We start from the raw sequence: 22,409 nt of genomic DNA, 5'->3' as shown, positions 1-22,409 counted from the left end.
GTGGTAAGGTTCAGTGGTAACTTTCACCTTAGTAAACCTATGAGAGTTAGAGGAGCTATAGACAACATCCCCTGAACTCCAGCTTCTGACCTTACCCACTTGGTAATAAGTATCTGAAAATTCATTTCCTCCCTTTACCATTGGCTATTTGCCCTGCTCTGGATTGCTTCTAAGGGCCAGTTCCCCACGTCTCAGGAACAAACAGCATGATGCACCCCGAAGCAGCTCCATGCCCATCTATCTCCTTGTGACATTCGTTGGGGGAAATGAAATAAAGGCAAATAAATATGCCCATTATAAGTCACCATTTATCTTGCAAAATCATTGAAAATGAAACAATCACAGGTGTTTGAAAAGACAATATGAAGCATATTTCCTAAAACCCTAACTACTAAGTGCAATGCTAATCCGATGCGGAACCATAATTTTATGGTAATGAGAACATAATTTTTTAAAAAATAAAAATGTGTCAAATACCTAGCCACAAAGAAAGCCCTAAACTTTTAAGATTAATAAAAAGTGTTTTCCCTTTTAGCGCCGTTTTGTGCTGATTATTTTTAAAATTTTAACTGATCACAGTTTAAATGGTTATTTATTCTCAATAGTTACAAGGTTTATTTTTTTTTCACTAGACTCCCAAGTAGTCTTTTGTTTTAGGAGTTAACCGTTTTCCATGAAGATAAGTTAAAAAAATGCACTTAAAACTATTAACAAAGGGGAAAAAATTGAAAATAACAGTTTTTTTTTCCACTTCATTTGGCTCCCCTAGTGAAAGAAGGGAGAAAAAAAAGCTGTCCACGTCAAACTGGTATTTTCTACAATAAATTATAGGAGAAGAGGGTGAGTGCCCCTAAATATTATTTGAAAAACAAATGAGTTAGTGAAGACAAAACCAGTCTACTAAGTGGAGATATTCTATGTATGCATGTGGGTATTTGTGTGCTAAGAAAACAGTCTATGCATACACCATTAAATTCCTGGGTTATTTTCTTTATGTTTAAAAAAACAAACAACTACTAGAAGAACAAAGTTTAACTGCTCTGTCAGCACAAATAATTCTTCATAATTAAATTATTAAAACTGAAGGCAGAGAACTATACAGGGGTGTCTGAAGATACATATTTCCCTAGTTTTCTTCAAAGTGCCGCTTTCTTTCTGTTGGACAACTCTGGAAGTATATTTAACCTCCACATCTCCTTCCAGCTCTTTCACAATGGGCCCGCCTGATAAAACCGAACAGTCACTCTATCGACTTTTCCTTTTGCCCCCTCCCCCAAAAACACTGCCTGAAAATGAAGTTTACTTTGTGGCTGGTAACAAACAGTGTTTGACTCATTTTTCTATTCCAAACTGGATTCTTCCCTGGGAAAAAGCGGGTAGACCAGGCACATTTCTTGAAAGCAGAAAATTATTTATTTTGCATGAAGCCAATCGTTTTGCTTTGGTAAAAGGAGCAAACAAACGTTACACCAATGTAAGGAGGGGGGACTCTGAAGGTAACCAAAGTTCACAAACAGTAAGAAGAACAAGGGGCAGCACAAGAACATTAGGAATGGACAGCGGCCAAGAGCTGGCTTCAACTCTGTCGCTGAGTAGAACAACAAAACAAATCAAAACAAAAAACAAAAGGCTATTTCAAAATTAACGGTGGGGAGGAAGAGAAAAATATGTCCATGAATTTGTACATGTAAACTTCAATTTTCTTGCAGTGCAAATTTATGTGGTTAAATTTTGCCTACACCAAAGAATGTGTGTATTTTTTCCTCTCTCCTGATGGGGATCCACATTAAACAAACACAGCAGCATGTGCCAACTCAGAGCATCAGGAAGCTGCATTTTGTGTTTATCGCGGTTTGGTGGATTTTTTTTTTCTTTTTGGTAATTTATTTAGTTTTGCCAGGTATTTATCTCAGTGCTTGCCATCTCTCTATCTAACACACGCTCTCTTCACTCGCTCTATGAGACAATCCACTCCACTGCCTGGGTACTCGCCTGTAAAGGTCAAAACACATCATTACACCTGCTACCATTTAAAGGATAGTCCAGTGCCTTAGTTACTTTCTTTTTCCTTTTTTTTTTTTAAGGGACGGGAAAATAATAATTAAAAATAAAAGAACAACCAGAAGTTAGAGAGGGAACAAGGGGGCCAGGAAGGGGGCATGGACCGAAGGGGAGGGGGAGCCCCGCGCTCTGCCCCTCCCCCCGCTCGAGTTCACTGGACGGGCGTCTGCACCCCGTGGTGTGGTGGCGTGTCCCTACTCCCCCCGTACACATCCTCGGCGCCCGGCAGAGTCCCTCCAGGAGGGGTCATCCTTTTCTCTTTCTGTCTCCTGTTACAAAACCAAACTCTCACCACCTCCTTCTCCAGCTGTAAGCTGTCCGCAAGGGAGGTGATCTCCTGGGCCGAGGGCTTGGGGCATTTGAGGAAATGGCTCTCCAGAGCCCCCTTGACGCTCACCTCGATGGAGGTCCGCTTTTTCCGCTTGCGCCCCTGCGCTGCGATCTTGTCTATGCTCGTGGGGCTGCCCGAGGACGAGTCCGCCTCCTCCAACCACTTGTTCAACAAAGGCTTCAGCTTGCACATGTTCTTGAAGCTCAGCTGCAGGGCCTCAAACCTGCAGATGGTGGTCTGCGAGAACACGTTGCCGTACAGGGTGCCCAGCGCCAGCCCCACGTCTGCTTGGGTAAATCCCAGTTTGATCCGGCGCTGCTTGAACTGCTTGGCGAACTGCTCCAGGTCGTCCGAGGTCGGCGTGTCCTCGTCCGAGTGCGGGTCGTGGTGCGCGCCGGGGTGGCCAGGTGGGCCCTGCGGGGGCGGCGGCGGCGGCGGCTGCTGGTGCGGGTGCGAATGCGGGTGCGGGTGGTGGTCGGCGTGGTGCGGCTCGTCGTGTGCGTCCCGCAGGCCGTGGTGGTGCAGCCCGGCCGGCTGCCCGCCGGCGCCCAGCATACCGTTCACGGTGAAGCTGGGCTGCGAGTAGAGCAAACCGCCGTTGGACGCTCCCATGGAGGGCGGGAGGTGCGCTGCAGCCGCCGCGCTCCGCCATGCCCCGGGCCCCGGGTGGTGGTTGGCGGCGTGGTGCACCAGATGCGGCGGCCGCTGCTGCTGCTGCTGCTGCTGCTGCTGTTGCTGCTGCTGCTGCTGCTGTTGCTGCTGCTGGTGCTGCTGCTGCAGGGCGCCTGGCCCGTGCAGCTCGTCGCCGCGGCCGCCCTGCTGCACGACCACCGAGGGCTTGATGTCCGGCTGGCCCAGGGGGCTGGTGGACCACGGGGAGCCGTCGCCGCCGCCGCCGCCCCCGCCGCCGCCCCCGCCCCCGCCGCCCCCGCCGCCGCCGCCACCGCCGTGGGACAGCGCGGTGATCCACTGGTGAGCGTGGCTGAGCGGGTGCCCGTTGCTCTGCAGCGCGCCGTAGTCGCCCTGCACCAGGCTCTGCGCCTCGCGGTAACCCCCCGCGCCCTGCTGCATGCCTCCTGGCGGCTCGGCGTGCACGATGGAGGCGCTGGAGGTGAGCAAGCTGTAGTGGTTAGACGCTGCGGTCGCCATGACTCTCGGAGCCGGACTGAGCGCGCCGGTTAAAGGAGCCGTGCATTTGACAGTTACTTTTTCGCCTCGGGCTCCCTCTCCTCGCTCGCTCTCTTTCTCTCTCCGCTCTCTCTCTTCCCCCCCAGCGGGCAGCTCCGACGCCCGCTCCGACGCCTTCTGTTGCTGCTCCTGCTATTGCTGCTGCTGCCGCCGCCGCCTCCTGCCGCCCGCCCTCGCTCTCGCTCTCTTTCTCCTCCTCTCCCTCCTTCTCGCTCTCGCTCACTCTGACTCGCTCCGCGCTCCCCCCTCTCCCGGCTCTCTCTAGCTTTCTCCCGCTCTCTTGGCAGCTCTGGCTCGCAGCGGCACGCGCCTGGGCCCCGCCCCCTCCGCCCCCTCCCATTGGCTCCGCGCCCTTTGATTTACGTGGATACCGCTAGCAACCTCCCAGGCCGACGCCACTGATTGGCGCAGAGCTGCCTCCTCCCTCTCCCCTTTGGGCACTGAGTGCTCCTCGCCCCTCTTCTGATCCTCCCTCGCCTTCAGATTCAGATTCTCTCACTCCTCACCCTCCCCTTGTCCGCCACCCCGGGCCGCCTCCGCCCCTCTCTGTTGGGCCCCGCCCCCCATCTGTCTCTCAGGCTGAGAAGCCGGACAGGAGGGCGGCCCAGGCGCTCGCCTAGACTATAGCCTCTTGGAGGATTTGGAAAGGGGAGTTGTCCACCTTCTCCTCCCAAAAAGTCGTGGAGGGCGGGGGAGAGACGGAGCAGGAGAAAAGCTGGGTCGCACCGAGCCAGGAGGAGTCTTTTTTTTTCACTTCGGGACACACACACACACACACACACACACACCAGCGTCTCTTAAACCTAAAGCCAGGAGCGAGGCTTGTCCACTGTTGTCTCCTTTCTCCCACGGTTAGAGTTGCACTGCCCAGGTGCGTCTTACTCCAAGGTGTGCGGACTCTTGCCCAGAATAAAGGCCCTCCCCATCCCTCCACCCCGCCGCTATCACGGGCAGTCTCCTTTTTAGGTCCCAGGCCCAACTATTTCCCAGCCCCTTGGCGAAGGAACCCCGAGAGAGGCAGACTAAGCCCGTGTCGCGGCTTGTCAATGGCTTCTGTTAAGGCAAGGAGTTCCCTGCTCAGAGGGCGCATTGGTCTGGACTGAAATCAAAGCAAACTCTAAAAGTCTCTGTCAGATGCACACACTCTGGCGTGCGCAGTTTTTGGTTTAGAAAACTAGAAACTGCACGGACAGACCTTCGCCTTGGGCGAGGCTGCAGAAGCCCTAGTGAGGGGCACGCTGCTTTTGGATGAGGCGGATGCTGGAAGGGCCGCTCGGCGAAGCCCGGGCGCTAGGGCTGCGTGCGCGCTTTTCTGCTCTCCTGGAGCTTTTCGGTGCAACTTTTCCTTTATCCGCTTTGGAAGGGAGAAAGGGTGTAGGAGAGAAACTCGATTGGTGCTGGGGAACCTTCCTAATTAGTAACTTCTGTCTGTGCTAGCGGATGGACTGGGTCTAACTCAAGTCTCGGACATTTGCTAGACAAGCTCCTAGCTCAGCCTTCAGCCTTAAACTCCAAAGACTGAGCAACCCGCGGTGCCGCTGGGCCGAGCGCAAGCGCTTCGCACCGTCATTTCCCAGGGCACCGGAGCAGGTGCCTGCCGCGGGTTGCCGAGCCTGAGAGGCCGGTAGGACAGACCCTGGCGCGGGTACTGATTAGAGTGGCGGGACCGCTACGCAGGGCCCTGTCTGTGGCGCGGATACTGACTGCAAAGCGGATCAAAAAGTTGCAGGAGGAAAGGGAAAGAAAGACCCCAGGGAACGTGAATCGCCTCCGCACCTCCCACCCTCTCCCCGCGCGATGTGGCGCTGGCGCTACTCGCGGCCCTGAGCTTGTAAGGAAAGCCAAATGTACGCTCAGGGGGAGCACTTTCAGGCCTCCGAGCATCTTAATCGAGACGGCAGAGTGGAGCGGGCTAGAGAATTCATCATGACTAACGGGGAGCGGGGCTCTTTGGGGAGTGGCTGAGCTGTTTATAAATCACCACGCTGAGCACCCGCCCGGGCAAGGCGCTTTGCCTGAGCATTTCCACGTGTCCTGTGTTTATAAGCGTATGTGTGCGAAAGACGGAAATGGCTAGGGGAGGAGCGAGCCACAGGCCGCGGGCAAGACGGACAGGCCCCCCCCCCCCCACCCCGTGCGCGCACCCGCGCGGCAAAACAAGGACACACACAGCATGGCGCTCGGTCCCACGCAAGCGCGGAGCAGCTCGGGCCACGCGCCTAGGGGGCTGCTAGGAATCTGGTAACTTGCCCTGCTAGGGAAAAAAACGGAAAAAGTCCGAGCCTTGGAGCGCGCGGACTCAGCGCAGCTTCTCTACAGGGAACTGAGCGGCTGGGCAGCGGGCTGGGCCATCTTTGCAGGGCTACAGCTCCGCTTCCCCCGCGATGGGCGCGCGACTCTCCCGGGGCGCGCGACTCTCCCGGGACCTTTTGGAGCGCGCCGGACAATCGCCCCCCTTTCTAGCCCGCCCTGCCTCTCCACCTCCTCTCAGATGGAAGGGCAGCGTCCGGGTGCACAGTAACTTTCTCATCTCGGGGTCTCCCCGGTCCGAGGTTTCTTCTACTGTTGGAGGCACCGGGAGCTGGGGGTGGGGTTGGGTGGGCAGGGAAGACAAGCATAGGCTGCACGTGTTCATCAAAACTTCCTGTCTGGGATGGGACTTCGCTGGCGTTTACTGCTCGGAGGACCGACCTACACTGACGTGCCGAATCGCCACTCCAGACCCCACCCCTCACCCCAGCCTCATTTCGCTGGCTGGCAAAGGCGTCGAAAAGTTCCCAAAGGGTAAGCCCGCGTAGTTCCACCAAGTTAATACACCCAATACGTGCCTGGGAGAACACAAAGCAATTCCCTACCCCACCCCACCCCCCCCCCCCCCGCCTCCGCATCCCTCCACTCCTCGGTCCGGAGCAGAACCAATCGTGGGGTCCTCAGAGCTGGGCGGGCACGACAGCTGTGGGCACCCTTTTCTCCGCTCCCTCCTCCTTGCTCGGCAGCTGGGGGCCGGGTAGGCGTGAAAGCCCGGGTCTTGAGCAGCCTCCACTTCCCCTACCTCTTGGCGAGGTGCCTCCCTGGGACTCCCAAAACCTGGGCCTTTGTAGGTTTTAGCTGCAGATGGGAACTTCTCCGCTCCTTCTCCACACCCCCGTCGTGGGCACCTTTCTTCCTTTCTTTGGGGGCTGACCCCACCAGGGTGGAGTCCGTGTCTCTGCCCTGCTTTTCTGCGCCTGCCTAAAAGCACATTAAAGGTATCTCGAGCAGACACTTGAAGGTTTTGATTCAGCTTATTCCCTTTCACTGTTCAAAGCAGCTCTTCAAATACAGAGGCTGCTTACGTTGACGTGGAGAGGATTTCAAACAACCCTAAAATGCTTTGAACTGACAAGGTGTCTCGATATCTCGCATACTTCTGCACAGCTCCTGAGCTCGCTCGTTAGGACAGTGGTTGCACAGGCGGTTCGTACGGGCCTCGTCGCCCAGAGCGCAGACTGCCGGTTACCCGAGACACTTGGGCGAAGACTGGCCCGCTGCACCCTGCAAGGAGAGCCTGGCTCCAGCACCAGCCCAGCCCCTTCCCCGAGGTCCCAGGAATGGCTGTACACAGTCGATTTTCTGATCTGGAAGGCTGGTCTGAAGAAGTGGTGCGGATTCCGTCCTGCTGGGCGAGGAACAATCCAGCGTAAACCGAAAAGACACCACGTTCATCCTGCATACTCATAACACAACAGAGAGTGAGCCAGGCCTAGGTCTCAGCAGCCCCCAGCAGCACTGACCCGTGCTCCTCAATTCTTCACCAGAGTAAATGTAATAGAACCGGCTCACGCACTAATCTGAACTCTCATTTATTAACTCTTTGATCTAATAAACACACTCACCCTATATGTAAAGTGGCATTTATGTATTTCTAAGCATGGTTTTAAGACAGAGAGGAGATGGTATTTATTTGATGAATCTTTATGTATTTAATGTATGTGGTCCTAGATTAATAGAAATCAGGAAACAAAGAGGACTTTCTTTGGAGGTGGCCTTCTCTGGGAAATAGTGGTAGCCATTTAAACTTAGGTAAAACTGATATTTCTTTTTTACAAGGACTAACTTAAATCCACCCTGGAGAAAGATTGTTTGGATCTTCCTTCTCTTTTACACTTGTCATCCCAGTCATTCCTTTTTGCTAGCTTTCTGCTTTCCTGCTAGCTCTCCGCAGTTGTTTAATTTGGTATAGAGCCCCTCGCATCTGAATGGAACTTTTTTGCTAAGTGCCCACAGAATGACAAAACTGAGGCCTCGACTTCAGAACTGCAGCTTTAAGCAGCCAATCCACACAAAGAGGCAGCTGGCTGCTTTAATGAAAACCGCCTTAAAGCTTCAAGAACTGCAGGCTCAGGGATACATTTGTAAGAAGCACGGGAAATAGCACTTCCGAGGTGCTAGTGTTTGGGAGAGACACAATAAACATTTACGTTAAAAAAGATACAGAAATTAAAATCTTTAATTATGTAGCAGCATATGCATATTGTCTCCTAAGTTTAAAAATCTCATACACACACTCACACATTTTATAAGTTCCTAAATGGGGATCTGTCTACATGCCATATCACTGTCTCGAAGAAGGCAAAATTTCTTATAAGTTGAAGCTGCCGTTCTTCATATGCTTATTATCTGTCTGTCCACTCCTCGCATAAGACTATTCTCATTTTACCTTCATTTTTTTTTTTACTCCTTAAGCCAGTGAGATGTAACATCATAAATCCAGTCTTTGAAATGAAATTTTTGAATTCATGGATATTATCTTCTCTTTTTCTTCAAGTTCTGAATCTCGTTATTAAAAATGACTCCCCTCCTTTATAGTCTCAAGAGAATATTTTATAGACAGGCTGAAGACTTCTAACACCAGTCATCCAGGCAGCCTAACTATTTCTGGGATTACTTTGAGTAATTTATCAAAGGAAGCCTGCTAAATTTTGAGTAGTGAATATGAGGCCTTAGTGGGAGAAAGCATAAAGGACGCATTCCATCAGTGTGCAAGATAAATTCTATTTGGAGTTAAAACAGCTTGTTTATATTGAAATCTCAGGAACCAAACACGATGCAATTGGTGGCTTCCAGTTAGCCTTCCTGTAATTTCGTTTTCAAAGGACTAACAGTTAAATGAACTGTTAACAATGGAGCCTAAAGGGTTTTTTTCCCCCTTGCTGTATTGTAAAGCAGGTGTATTGCTGGCCGCCAGGAGGGTATGACAGTTCTTTGATAAATTAAAGTGATTTCAACAGAAACCTCCTTAGCTCTAAAGCGTTTGGAGATGTAGTGAGATGAAACCCTTGTCGCAACCCCTTCCCTCTCCCATCCTTTGGAGCAATCTCTGGGAAGAGAGGGGGTCCAGCGCGCGCCAGCACACACCTGCGCACAAGCGCTGGGAGGGGAGGAGGGGCATGATCAGCTATTTCACTGACGCGGTGTCCAAGAGCTGGGGCTGGGTCTCCATCGCTTGCGGGGAACAAGGCTGTATTTGGTTCAGGTTGGACTTGAATTCTGGTCGCACAGGGCACTAATAATGCAAATCCCTTCTAAAGTGTTAAAAAGTGTAGTTAAAACTTCTGTAGTTAGTGTGTGTGTGGGGAGGGCGCGAGACCAACTGGGCGGGGGTCACATGGGAGCGATGTTTTTCTTGAGGAAAGTTAACTAATCACAGCAGTGATAACTGCGGATCTGGACCTTCTGCCGGCCCCTGCTAGGTCACTATGAATCTGACCTGTACTTCTAGGCACCTTTAGACTTAATAAAGTTTGGTTTTTTTTTTTTTTTTTTTTTAAAGACTGGTTTCCAGTATATGGGCTCTCAGAGTGTGGGGGCCGACATGGGCTGGAAGAAGACGCCGAAAGAGGGAGCCTTAGGCAGGTTGAAGCCATGAGACCCCCCTCGATCTCCTGTCTTCCCGCGAGTTTTCCATGGTAACCTAGGACAGCCTGGTCCCTGCATTAAATGCAAAATAGGAAAACAGGATGCGGCCAAGTCGCAGGCCTGACCATATTGACGCCCTAAATCAGGAGAGAATAACGGGTAGGGGTCGAGCTCAGTTCGTGGAAGGGAACTTAATTAACCATGGGAGAGCGAAAGAAGGTCAGGGATCATGCCTAGGTCCGCGGTCTAGGGTGATTATATTTGTGTGTAGGGGGACAGCGTGGGGGGGGAGAGATGTAGCTTTGTGAATTAATAATTTTTTTTAAACCTGAAAAAAACTGGAGTTTGTGCTCTTCAGGGGTATCCAAACACCCACATAATCTCGCGAAAACTTTGAGGCGGAAGTCCCTGACTTGGCGGGAAGGTTTTGGGTCTCGGCCTCAGCCGGCGTGGGGTTCAGCCAGGGTAGAGAGAACCGGCCTTGGCGTGCCAAAGGTCCGGAGGGAACGCTCTGGGAGGGAGCAGAGGGAAGGGGGCGTTCCACGGCCGCAGAGCGCCCAGGCGGGTCCTGGCAGCGATCCTGCGGAGGAAGACGAGGGCGGGCAGCGAGAGGCCGAGCCTTTGTCCAGGGAGGGCGCATTTTTGTCCGGAGGCTGCTGGTTGCTATAGCGAGGAGGGAAATCCAAACAGAAGGGCTCAGTTCGCCTCCCTCGGCCCTGGCCTCCTCTCAGCCAAAATAAAAGTGCCGCCCGGGGTCTGGCACCCCTTCCCGGAGAGCCGACTTGCTAACTCGAGGAGAAGGGCTCGAGGGACGGGGCACCGAGCAAGGGGAAGGGGTGTCCTGCCCCCCAGGGAACCGCCAAGCAGGTTACTGCTGGCGCGGTGGGAATGCACCAGCCACAACTGACACGCGCGCGCGCGGTCTCCGCCCTCCGACCCGCTCTTTTCCTGCATGTATTTTATTTAGAAAAAAATCCCACAACTTTTTCAAACTGTGAGAATTTCCAGGCGTGTGAAACCACCTCTCCTCCGGGGCTGAGGGCAGGGTTTCAGCGTTGGAGGTGCCATCCGAGGAAAGCAACCCGCGCTCAGCGCGGACGCCGACGCTGTCAGGAGAAGGAGCAGAGACGATATCAGCGGCAGAATGGCCTGTTTAAGAGAGTTTTTAAATCACTGAAAGGAAAACTGCTAGTAAGGCGTGTAGATGCAAATTTCCCACTTTTTAAAGAGACTCTTATTTTGCAGTAGTGTTTTTCTTTTTAATTTCTGATTATTCAACTTTGAAACTGAGAGGGGAATGTGATAATGAAGACTCTTTAGGAGTTGTAATTTCTCCAACAGTATAGCTCAGAATAGCGAGGGGGAAACAACAATATTTGGGCTACTTCAGAAAATTTTGAGCTGTACTTTTTTAAAAGGAGGAATGTTAGTTTACTCTACCCAAACCCACTATTCTAGGTTAGGTAAAAACTTAGAATTCATTGTGAGGACTAATTGTCTATACCAGAAGAAGACATGATAACAGGAACTTTAAAAAATGAACTCCTTCTTACTCTCCTATGCCTTTTTAAAGCCTCCCTCCTTCTGTCCCTCCTTTTCTCTCTCTGTTCTAGAAGCTTCGTGAAAAACTAGGCAGAAAAACTTTTATTTGACCTGAGGAAGTTATTTGAAAGGCATAGTCAAAAGCGTTTTTCTCCTTCCCCCATTTAAAATATATTTTTCCCTTCCCAGTGACAAGTTCTTTAAAAAAAAAGTTTACACAACTTTGCAAGAAGTCCCTTAATTCATAATGATATTCACATTTTAAAAAATGCTTGAAAGAAATCATGTTAATGAAGAGAACATTTGCAGTAATTTGGTGATAATTATGAGAATCGCCACATATTCGCAGAGGCTTGAACAATACGTGTTCCGAGAAAAGCAAAACACATTATTTTAATAGTCTGATATGCAAACTATGGACCGTTCAATTACGTGGCTTAATAATGCATACATGATGGGATCTTGTTATTGGGATAGGAAGGTCTGTGGTGAGTCACTCCTACAACCAAGTGTGCTCTCACATCCAGTAAAATCCATTGCCATGGATCAGGGGCCCCTGCCAAACTGCATTTAAAAGAATAAAAATTAATGACTGAGAATTTGAGCGTTAAATTAACATTAATTATATGACCTGCACTCTGGAAAGATTAAATTTCTTACGCCCTAATTAGATAACATCTCCTCATACATCGAACAATTTCCATTTTCATATTCAGGTTTCAGGAATACAATGCCAGGTGGAGAGAGGCATCAATTGAGGGTTTTCATTTTTTGAGGTCAGAGTTGGGGGGTGTTCAGCAACCATCTCCTCTGCTTTCCTTTCATCTCTTGGCTGCACCAGAAGAGTCCTAAGACTGGAGGCCACTGCACAGAGAATTAAGCTTTTTCTCCACCTTGCCAGTGCGGTGGTAGTTGGAGAGCGTGGAGCCTGGTGGGAGGTCGCCCTGGTAGAACTGGAGTATCAGAGGGACGCGCTGCAAGTGACCCCTCCTTCCAAGGCTGGGCCCCCAGTTTGTGTCAGGCCAGGAAAACCAGGAGGCAAGATCCCTGCAGGGACGGTGAGGGGAGGAAAGTCAAGCCAAACGTGCCACAAATACTTTTATGGTAAAAACTTGTAAAGTAGAATTAAGTGCAAGGATGCAACTTGATCCTTAGTGTTGTGTTTGGAATACAACAACTTTTCTTAGGGATGGAACAACTAAAGGCCAAGAAAGCAGCACCCATTTCCTTCATGAAGAAGTTTATAAAAAGGTTTGTCGGCCATCTCCCCTGACAGGTCCTCACATCAGGCTGGCCACAGGCAGCCAGCTTGACCTCTGCAGGACCCTGTCTGGGGCTAACGCGTGGAGTGTGTCTGCCAAGGGGTGGAGGGTGGGCTGGGTTGGGGGGGGGTGCCAGCATTTGTAAACTTGTTGCCGATGGGGGGGGCGGGGCAGAGGAAGGGTAGGATAAGGGCGAGCACTGCTCGGTCGCCTTAGGGCTGACGGTCCGTGGTGGCGTTTTCGTTCTCTCGGCTCCTAAAGCGCTACTCCGGGGTTCCAGGGCCTGAAAGAAAACTGCCGCGTGGATTTGGTTTGGAAACAATGAGCAGGGATTTAAATTCCTGGGATTAGGATTCGGAGTTTCCTCAAGGATCACCGTGTGGCCCCAGACCGCTCACGCTTCCCTTTCCTCCCCTCCTCCTCTACCTCCTGCCTTCTGTACCTCCGAGCCTTAACTTTTCCTAGGGACAGTAAAACTTGCCGGGACCTTTTTCGGACAGCCGCCTTGAGCACAGGGCTAGAAGAGCGGAGCAAGATTAAAACCTCAAGGCAGCCTATTCTAAGTCACTCTGAATAGAGTTTTCATGTGTCCGTGTTTCCATTCAGCCACTTTCAGGCTTCTGGAGAAAAGGGCAGGCGTACGGGAGCGCGAGTCTATGCGGTCACGAATAGTGATTTACGTGGCGGGGGAGGAGATGTTAGGAAGATTGGAGGTTGCAAGCAGAGGAAGGAGTTCTGCCTGCGGGTGCTGCGTTCACGGGGTGGTGGGGGCAACTTCCGGGTGGCGGAGCCCGGGGTGGCGGAGGGAGCGCTGGAGGGTCGCAGCAGCCGAGAGTAGGGGGAGGAGGGCCCGAGGAGAAGGGAAGCGCCAGGCGTGCCAGAGCTAGGGAGACGCTGTCCAAAGCTCTGGGCAGGGCTGCTGCCCACCCCCACCCCCCCAGCCCCCCTTCCTTTTCCTCCCGCCTCTGGTCCCCAGGCTAGGGCGGTCCCACGCGGCGCGGCCCCTGCGCACTGCCGAACGCGCGCTCACACTTGACAATTACTTAAGGAACTCAGGGACCCGGCGAATAACAATCTCAGGTTTGGATGGACTTGAATGTTAGCCCACCACACTTTCAAAGCGTGAAAATTTCCGCCTTAACCCTCCCTCCCCTCCCCCCCCCGCAAAGACACTGGCCCCGGGATGGTGGGGACCCGGAGGCGGGGCTGCACTCCAGGGCACGGAGTTCTAGGAGAGCAGGGGGCTTCTGAAAAGCTTGAGGATGTTTAAAACATGACTGTTTCTCTGGGTCTGTTTGTCTCTCTCTTCTCTTTCTCTTCCCTCCCTTCTTTTCTCCTTCCTCTTTCCTCTCTCCAGCCTTTTCCTCCCTGTCTCTCTCCGTTGGGGTTCGGCTGGGAGGGCGTAAGGATCAGGGATAATAAAGGTGAGGTGGTGGACAAGGACAGATAGAAAATGGTCCTTCCTGCCTTCTCGAAAAATACGGAAATTGATCCTAAGAAGGCTGTTTTGGCAGAGAAACACCTCTCCTGACAGGTCCACAGAATGAGAATGTCGCAGCTGTTGTGGCAAAAACTTTGCAGCCCGCTACTTGGGCAAAAACAAGCCGTGGCTCGCTGGCTCACCACAGCGCTTTCCCTACCGCAGCACTTTCCGTGTGTGAGTGTGCTTCTCCCTTACAAAGACCCCTGAGAGCGTGCCTTTGCTCGAAATGGTTACTTCTTTTAGAAATTGGAAAATCAATACTAGTTTAGCCTTTTCCTTGAGATGATGCATTGTGTAACGTCATAGGGAGAGAAACGGAACCATCCGAAGCTTGGGCGAGCCGAGGACTTTACTCCTGTCCTTGGAGACTTCCACATAGAATTTTACAATGAATAATACTTAGGAGCTTTCCTAAAAAAGACTTTGGTTGGTAGCATTATTAGAAGCCCAGGACAGACCTCTTATGTGTTCTCTGGTCGTGGTTGAAGTTTGGCTTAATGACTGATCAGAAGCTTATGCCGTGGGTGTTTATTCTTCCTGTTTTCTTCCACCCCGTCTTGGATGCTTTCCTGTCAGTTTTCAGATGGCATTTGCAGCACAGACACATTTCACATGCCTACTGCAGATTGTCTTCAAAGTTCTAGTTTAAAGAGCATTATGTAAGTCTCTATTTACATAAGAGCTTTAACTCAAACCTCTCAGAAAACCGTTTATTACCAACTGAAACTCATCCAGGGAGCAGCATAACCGACCTGTATCTTTATGACACTTTCAAGAACAGCAGTAGTTCATTCTTTTTGGGAAAAAAAAAAGTAGATGTAACAAAGAATTGGAGTACTTTACATTTTTATTCAGCTTGGTTTTATATCATTTGAACATCATTCTTAAATTTAATTCAGGCAGTGGCGACATTTATGGGTTACACTTTTTCTCTCTGTGGCCACCATGTATCTAGGCCACTGAGCAGGCTGTTTCCTTTTCCTCAGGCTCAATTCTCCCAAATGTGAGGACAAATGTCTTTTAGTTAGTACAGCAATTAAGTATAAATTTTATTAATTTCTAAATTACTGAAAGGATTCATGAATGATGTTAACTGTAAACAAAATTCAAGCAATAAACATATGGAATAAAAAATTTTATCCATTTTTTACTATCTCAACTCCCATTACATCCCCCTTTCCATAGACAACTACTGCTAATAGTTTAATGGATGTCTATCTGTCTACTTGGGAAGATTTTAACTGATACACATTATAATTCCTGTTAGGAAAACGGGATCTGGTGAAATAGGAAACTTAGTTGTGAGGAGTTCAAAATTGGGACACTGTAAGGAAGGCCACTATCTCACCCAGATCACAGAGGAAGCTAGTTTGGAGTATTGCACTATCTTTTCAAATGCATTAACTGGAAAAAAAAAAGTCATTTGGAGACTGGCTCCTTCATGTCAGTAAAAAAAAAGATCAACAAACAAGACTCCTAGAGACTGCTTTGCTTAACTAGTAGGTGATTAAACCAAAAAACCCAAACTCACTGCCATCGAGTTGATTCTGACTCACAAGTGACCCTACAGGACAGGATAGAACTGCCACATAGTGTTTCCAAGGCTATAATCTTTACAGAAGCAGATTGCCACACCTTTCTCCCTCAGAGCCTCTGATGGGTTCAAACTGCCTACCTTCTGGTAAGCAGCTGAGCACTTTAACCAGTGTACCACCAGTGGTCCCTTATTAGATGATTAGAAGCTGGAAATACTCTGAGAGTTCTTAGAGTTTGAGGCTCTCCTGGTGACTGTCTTATATTTAAACTATCTCCTCTCCCTACAGACCCAGGACAGATAACATTTGCAGCCAAGTCTCCAGCAAGGAACTTGTTTTATTGAGGGGAAGGGGCTAGGTTCCTAAACCTACACCCATAGGGTGTGTCCTCCGAGATGTAACTTAGTGGTATTATGTACGAGTCCCCAAGTGGTTCAAACAGTTAATTGGCTCAGCTGCTAACCAAAAGATCTGAGGTTCGAGTTCACCCAGAGGTGCCTCAGAAGAAAGGTCTACCAATCGCTCTACTTCCAAAAATCTGCCTTTGAAAACCTATGGGGCACAGATCTGCTCTGACACACATGGAGTCACCATGAGTTCAAACTGACTGCAGCTGGTTATCGGCAGTGTTGCCCCTGAGAAACCGGTTGTTTCTGGAGTGTGCTATTACTCACTGCATATCTCCTCACTTTTCTCTGTTACCCTTGTCACCCACTTTCCAAGTCTGCCCTTTGTGACATTTCAACCCATTTAGACCTTTCCTTGGAAAGACTCTTCGCTGTTGCCTTCTGCCATCATCAGTCTGATGAGGTAATCAATACCAAGGTATATAAAGCTGATAAACGCTGAGTCATTTGCATTTTTTTCCAAAGAAGCTTGGAGGGTCCATGTATAGGCCCAAAACAATGAATCTCAGTAGTGGAATTGGAATTTAAGATGTGGTTGGCAGATGGAGAAGATATTTTGGGTAGGAGGAATTTGCAGTATTCCTAAAATATGGCATGAGTCACCTTCTTTGTCCTCTCTTAAAGACCAGCTCTACCCCTATGATCTACCCAGATATGATGTTTTTACTGCACAAACAGTGTCATTGGGGAATTCTTTATTAGTAATTTAATTCATGTTGGTGGTGTCGTGTACCATCAAGTCAATTCTGACTCATCGCAATCCCATGTGACAGAGCAGAACTGTCCCGTAGACTTTTCTTGGCTGTGATCTTTATGGAAGCAGATTGCCAGGTCTTTCTCCTGAAAAGCTGCTAACCAAAAGGTCATTAGTTTGAATCCACTAGCTGTTCCTTGGAAACACTATAGGGCAGTACTACTCTGTCCTACAGGGTTGCTATGAGTCAGAATTGACCTGACAGCAACGGGTTTGGTTTTTGTTTCAATAACAGATTCAGTGGGACTGCCCCCCAACCCCGTCTCTGGGGGATAGTCCCATGATTGACCAATGAAAGTATTACACACCTCTGGCCATAGTGAAATGTCCCTGGGTGGCACAAATGGTTTGTGCTTGGCTACTAACCCGAAGATTGGCAGGTCAAACTCACCAAGCAATGCCATGGAAGTCAGAAGACAGGCCTGGCAATCTGCTTCAGTAAAAATTACAGCCAGGAAAACCCTGTGGAGCTTAGTTCTACTTTATAACGCGTGGGGTTGCCATGAGTTGGAATCTACTTGATTTGCAACGGGTTTGGTTGGCCATAATGCTCGGCTCAGGAAGGGCACATGACTTAAGAAGGCCAATCAGGGCCAGTGATTATCAGCCTCATAACCTTGGCTAGAATGACTGTTGGCGTTGTTAGTTGCTGTGGAGTTGATCCTGACTCATAGCAACCCCATGTGTGCACAGTAGAACTGCTCCATATGGTTTTCGAGGCTGTGACCTTTCAGAAGCAGATTGCCAGGACGGTCTTCTGAGGTGCCTCTGGGTGGGTTTGAACCACCAACCTTTTGGCTAGCAGTTGAGTGCTTAACCCCTTGTGCCACCCAGGGACTCTTTTTCATTCAGTATTATGTATTTAATATTTTGTGTTGCTGTGCGTATCGACTTGATGGCAACAGGTTTGTACGTGTGTATCTAAGCTGTTGCTTCTAACTGGTGTGTATTTCTTTGTCATGTATGTATCAGTCAAGGTCCAGTAGTTTAAAAAGAAACCATACTAGGTATTTCAACAGGGAATATAACATAGGGAATTAATTACACAGGTGATGGAGAGCTGAAAAAAAGAAAAAAAAGACTGAGGTACATAGAGTTAAAAATTGCAGAAACAGTGACCCCCCCCCAGTAGGCCTGGAGAAACAAACAGAGGAGGTTTAGGTTATGAAAACTTAAAAGCTTGGGGGAAGGGTCTTGGGGAGCTGGGACTCAGGCCTCTAAAGAGGGAGGCTACTCAGCTAGTACCAGTACACTGAGGTGAGAGGAATGATCTTGAACGATTGAGGCTCAAACCCCCTGAGTCATTGTCACTATTGCTGTTGCTTCTGATGGGGTGGAGGTCATAATGAAGCTGCTACTGGAAGTACCAAAAAAAAAAAAGTTGAAGGTTGAAACAAACTGCTGCCTTCAGGGTGAAGTACCATTGCTAGGGTGACACTGACAGGAAGAGCAAACAAGTAAAAAGAAACGTGTCACATCTGCCCTCTGCCTGCCTTCCAGTTTCCCTTTAGGACTCCTTTTTGACAGAATTTAACAAGGATCCAGCTGACAAAGGAGAAAATGAAATTTGAAGAATTCCAGCCCTAGTTTCATAAAGCAGGGTCTAAAAGGGTGAATTTGGAGTTGAGAGACAATAGTTTAATAATATGCTTCTGCATATATTGGAACTTTCATACAATGACAACTTTATGATTCTGCTAATGAGACACAATTGTATTTCAGAAGATGCTCTCACCCTCTACCACGAAAAGGACACACGACTTTCCAGCAGGCAGGTTCCATGTATTGGCAATTAAGTACTGTTAGGAACTGAATAAGGAGCTCAGGTGGTGCAACAAGCACTTGGCTACTAACCTAAATGTGGGTGGTCCTAGCCCACAGAGCAGCTCTGTGGAAGAAAGACCTGGCAATCTGCTTCCATAAAGATTACAGCCAAGAAAACCCTATGGGGCCGTTCTACTCTGTCACATGGGGTTACTATGAGTCGAAATTGACTCAATGGTACACATCACCAATATGAATTAAATTGTGCCCCCCACCCCAAATATGTTGAATTCTTGGTCTTCGTACTTGTGGATTAATTCATTTGTAAATAGAGTTTTTCATTTTTTGTGATCCTAAACCTAATCGCTTTTGAGTTATAAAAAGACCAGAATAGATCAGAAATACACCTGTGGGAAGACAGATGTCATGAGGATCATGTGCAAGCCAAGGAATGCTAAGGAACCAAGGACCACCTGGGGGTGCCAGCAAGGAAGGAATCAACATGTTTGAGACCCTGATTTGGACTTTCAACCTCTAGAGCTGTGAGAAAATAAATTTCTGTTCTTTATTGCAATCCACTGGTGGTATTTGTGTTACAGCAGCACTAAGTAACAAAAACAAGTACTTCCCTATTTCTGTCGCCTAAAGACTAACTTGTAAATAGTCCTTATATAAAATAATAGGTAGGAAAAAAGAAGTAGAACTATAATAAGCAAGGAAGAACGTATCTGTAGCTGCTACTCTCCATGTTTTTAAAACTAGTCATAAGTCTGTGGTTGATAATTGTAACTTTCTTTTTCCGCTACTTATCCCATATTTTTTTTTGGCTCTCAGCTGGCTCTTCAGCTAGTTCTATACCTGGTCAAAAGACCAATACTACCATTTCTGAAAGTTTTTAATCCTCAGTGGTTCTACCTTTTAGATTACTTTGGTTTTCAATTAACTTTCGTTCTTTGATACAGAAGTTCTAAGAGGTATCCCAGTGAATTCCCTGGTTTTCACCATCTCCATTGTATAGTAACAACCCGATTTTCCCTTATTAATCAGGATCAATCTTCCCAGCCTTCAAAGCATAGGCTCCCATTCTTTGCCTATTGGCTTATTGGCACGATGAATCCAAAATGGCAAGGTGGCAGCCTCAACTTCCAGTTCAATGGAACAGTTCTTATGTCATTTGGTAGAAGCATTCCTCCCTTGGGAACTGAGATCTCCAAACCAGCAGAGCACAGAGTGTGGGAATGGGAAGAAAATCTTCTATTAGTGGGTTACCAGGGGACAGCACCATATGTTGGTCGCTGAATCAAAGCATATGGTAGTATTTTAAAAGACATAGCTCTAAACTTTCACGGTCTTCTTTTTTTAAAAATTTATCTACTGTGCTTTAGGTGAAAGTTTACAATCAAGTCAGTCTCTCATACAAAAAGCCGTGCACACCCCACCGTGCATTCCCAGCTGCTTTCCCCTTAACGAGACTGCACATTCCTCCTCCCCATCCTGTATTCCGTGTGTCCATTTAACCAGCTCCTGTCCCCCTCTTTCTTCTCATCTTGCCACCAGACAGGAGCCGCCAACATAGTCTCATGTGTCTACTTGAGCCACAGTTACTCCTCACCAGCGTCATTGTCTATCTTATAGTCCAGGCCAATCCCTGTCTGTAGAGTTGGTTTCGGGAATGGTTCCAATCTTGGGCTGTCAAAGGGTCCAGGGACCATGACCATCAGGGTTCCTCCAGTCTCAGTCAGACCATTAAGCCTGATCTTTTTAAGAGAATTTAAGATCTATATCCCACTGTTCTCCTGCTCCATCAGGGATTCTCTGTTGTGTTTCTTGTCAGGGCAGTGATCAGTGATAGCTGGGCACCATCTAGTTCTTCCAGTCTCAGGCTGATAAAGTCTCTGGTTTATGTGGCTCTTTCTGTCTCTTGGGCTCACATTTACCTGTGTCTTTGGTGTTCTTCATTCTCCTTTGCTCCAGGTGGGTTGAGACCAATTTACGCATCTTAGATGGCCGCTTGCTAGCGTTTAAGACCCCAGATGCCTCTCACCAAAGTGGGATGCAGAATGTTTTCTTAATACATTTTGTTATGCCAATTGACCTAGATGTCCCCTGAAACCATGGTCCCCAGACCCCAATTCCTGGTACTCTGGCTGTCAAAGCTTTCAGTTGTATTCAAGAAACTTCTTTGCTTTTGGTTAAGTCCAGTTGTACTGACTATCCGTGAGTTATGTGTTACCCTTCCCTTAATCTAAAAAAAATTTTTGTCTACTATCTAGTTAGTGAATATCCCTCTCCCTCCCTCCCCACACTTGCGACCATCAAAGAATATTTTCTTCTGTGTTTAAACTTTAGCTGGAGTTCTTATAATAGTGGTCTCATACAATATTTGTCCTTTTGCGATTGACGAATTTCATTCAGCATAATGCCTTCCACATTCCTCCATGTTATGAAATGTTGCACAGATTCATCGTTGTTCTTAATTGTTGTGCAGTATTCTATTGTGTGAAGATACCATAATTTATTTATCCATTCATCCACCGATGGGCACCTTGGTTGCTTCCATCCTTTTGCTCTTGTAAACAGTGCTGCAGTGAACGTGGGTGTGCATATATCTGTTCGTGTGAAGGCTCTCATTTCTTTAGGGTAATTCCAAGGAGTGGAATTGCTGTGTCGTAGGTGGTGTAGTGGTTAAGTGCTATGGCTGCTAACCAAAGGGTCGGCAGTTCGAATCCACCAGGCGCTCCTTGGAAACTCTATGGGGCAGTTCTACTCTGTCCTATAGGGTTGCTATGAGTTGGAATTGACGCGAGGGCACTGGGTTTGGTTTTGGTTTGTTTATGGTAGTTCTATTTCAAGCTATTTAAGGAAGCACCAAATTGATTTCCAAAGTGGCTGTACCATTTTACATTACCACCAGCAGTGTATAAGTGTTCCAGTCTCTCCACAGCCTCTCCAACATTTATTATTTTGTGTTTTTTGGATTAATGCCAGCCTTGTTGGGGTGAGATGGAATCTCATTGTAGTCTTGATTTGCATTTCTGTAATTGCTAATGATCGTGAGCATTTCCTCATGTACCTGTTAGCAGCCTGAATGTCTTCTTTGGTAAAGTGCCTGTTCATATCCTTTGCCCATTTAATTGGGTTATTTGTCTTTTCGTTGTTGAGTTTTTGCAGAATCATGCAGATTTTAGAGATCAGACGCTGATCGGAAATGTCATAGCTAAAAACTTTTTCCCAGTCTGTAGGTAATCTTTCTCCTCTTTTGGTGAAGTCTGTGGATGAGCATAGATATTTGATTTTTAGGAGCTCCCGGTTGCCTAGTTTCTCTTCTGCATTATTAGTGGTGTTTTGTATACGTTTATGCCATGTATTAGGGCTCCTAGCATTGTCCCTATTTTTTCTTCCATGATCTTTATCATTTTAGATTTTATATTTAGGTCTTTGATTAATTTTGAGTTGGTTTTTGTGCATGGTGTGAGGTATGGGTCTTGTTTCATTTTTTTGCAGATGGATATTCAGTTATGCTGGCACTATTTGTTGAAGAGACTATCTTTTCCCCATTTAACAGACTTTGAGCCTTTGTCAAATATCAGTGGATGGATGTGTGTCTGGATTCTCAATTCTGTTCCATTGGTCTATGTATCTGTTGTTGTACCAGTACCAGGCTGTTTTGACTACTGTGGTGGTATGATAGGTTCTAAAATCAGGTAGTGTGAGGCCTCCCACTTTCTTCTTCTTTTTCAATAATGCTTTACTTATCTGGGGCCTCTTTCCCTTCCATATGAAGTTGGTGATTTGTTTCTCCATCTCATTAAAAAATGTGACTGGTATTTGGATCAGGATTGCATTGCATCTATAGATCACTTTTGGTAGAATAGACATTTTTACAATGTTGAGTCTTCCTATCCACGAGCAAGGTAATGGTTTTCCACTTACGTAGGTCTCTTTTGGTTTCTTGCAATAGTGTCTTATAGTTTTCTTTGTCTAGGTCTTTAACATTTCTGGTTAGATTTATTCGTAAGTATTTTATCTTCTTAGGGGCTGTTGTAAATGGTATTGATTTGGTGATTTCCTCTTCGACGTTCTCTTTGTTGGTGTGGAGGAATCCAACTGATTTATGTATGTTTATCTTGTATCCTGATACTCTGCTTGTCTTAGTCATCTAGTGCTGCTATAACAGAAATACC

At 47.9% G+C, this 22,409-nt stretch overlaps 2 protein-coding genes across 2 annotated transcripts; both read right to left on the bottom strand.

Moving 5' to 3' along the window:
• Positions 1–629: 629 nt before the first annotated feature.
• On the bottom strand, positions 630–3,690 carry POU3F2 (POU class 3 homeobox 2). The gene has a single exon (XM_064267170.1). The coding sequence runs from the start codon at positions 3,539–3,541 to the stop codon at positions 2,213–2,215; it is 1,329 nt and encodes a 442-aa protein (XP_064123240.1). The 5' UTR covers positions 3,542–3,690; the 3' UTR covers positions 630–2,212.
• Positions 3,595–4,147, bottom strand: LOC135232875 (octapeptide-repeat protein T2-like). Its single transcript, XM_064294747.1, has 2 exons — positions 4,087–4,147; positions 3,595–3,932 (listed from the first exon to the last, which is right to left on the bottom strand). The coding sequence occupies exons 1-2, from the start codon at positions 4,145–4,147 to the stop codon at positions 3,595–3,597; spliced, it is 399 nt and encodes a 132-aa protein (XP_064150817.1).
• Between the last annotated feature and the right edge of the window lie 18,262 nt (positions 4,148–22,409).

The sequence above is a fragment of the Loxodonta africana genome, chromosome 1 (assembly GCF_030014295.1).
Source record: "Loxodonta africana isolate mLoxAfr1 chromosome 1, mLoxAfr1.hap2, whole genome shotgun sequence".
In the NCBI taxonomy this organism is placed as follows: Eukaryota; Metazoa; Chordata; class Mammalia; order Proboscidea; family Elephantidae; genus Loxodonta; species Loxodonta africana.
This window is presented reverse-complemented; position numbering and strand designations above follow the sequence as displayed.

Excerpts from the sequence above, each read along its gene's own strand:
- POU3F2 (XM_064267170.1), bottom strand. The coding sequence starts at position 3,541 with ATGGCGACCGCAGCGTCTAACCACTACAGCTTGCTCACCTCCAGCGCC.
- LOC135232875 (XM_064294747.1), bottom strand. The coding sequence starts at position 4,147 with ATGGGGGGCGGGGCCCAACAGAGAGGGGCGGAGGCGGCCCGGGGTGGC. Across the intron at positions 3,933-4,086 it reads GGGTGGCGGACAAGGGGAGG|GGCGCGGAGCCAATGGGAGG; the intron begins GTGAGGAGTGAG and ends CGTAAATCAAAG.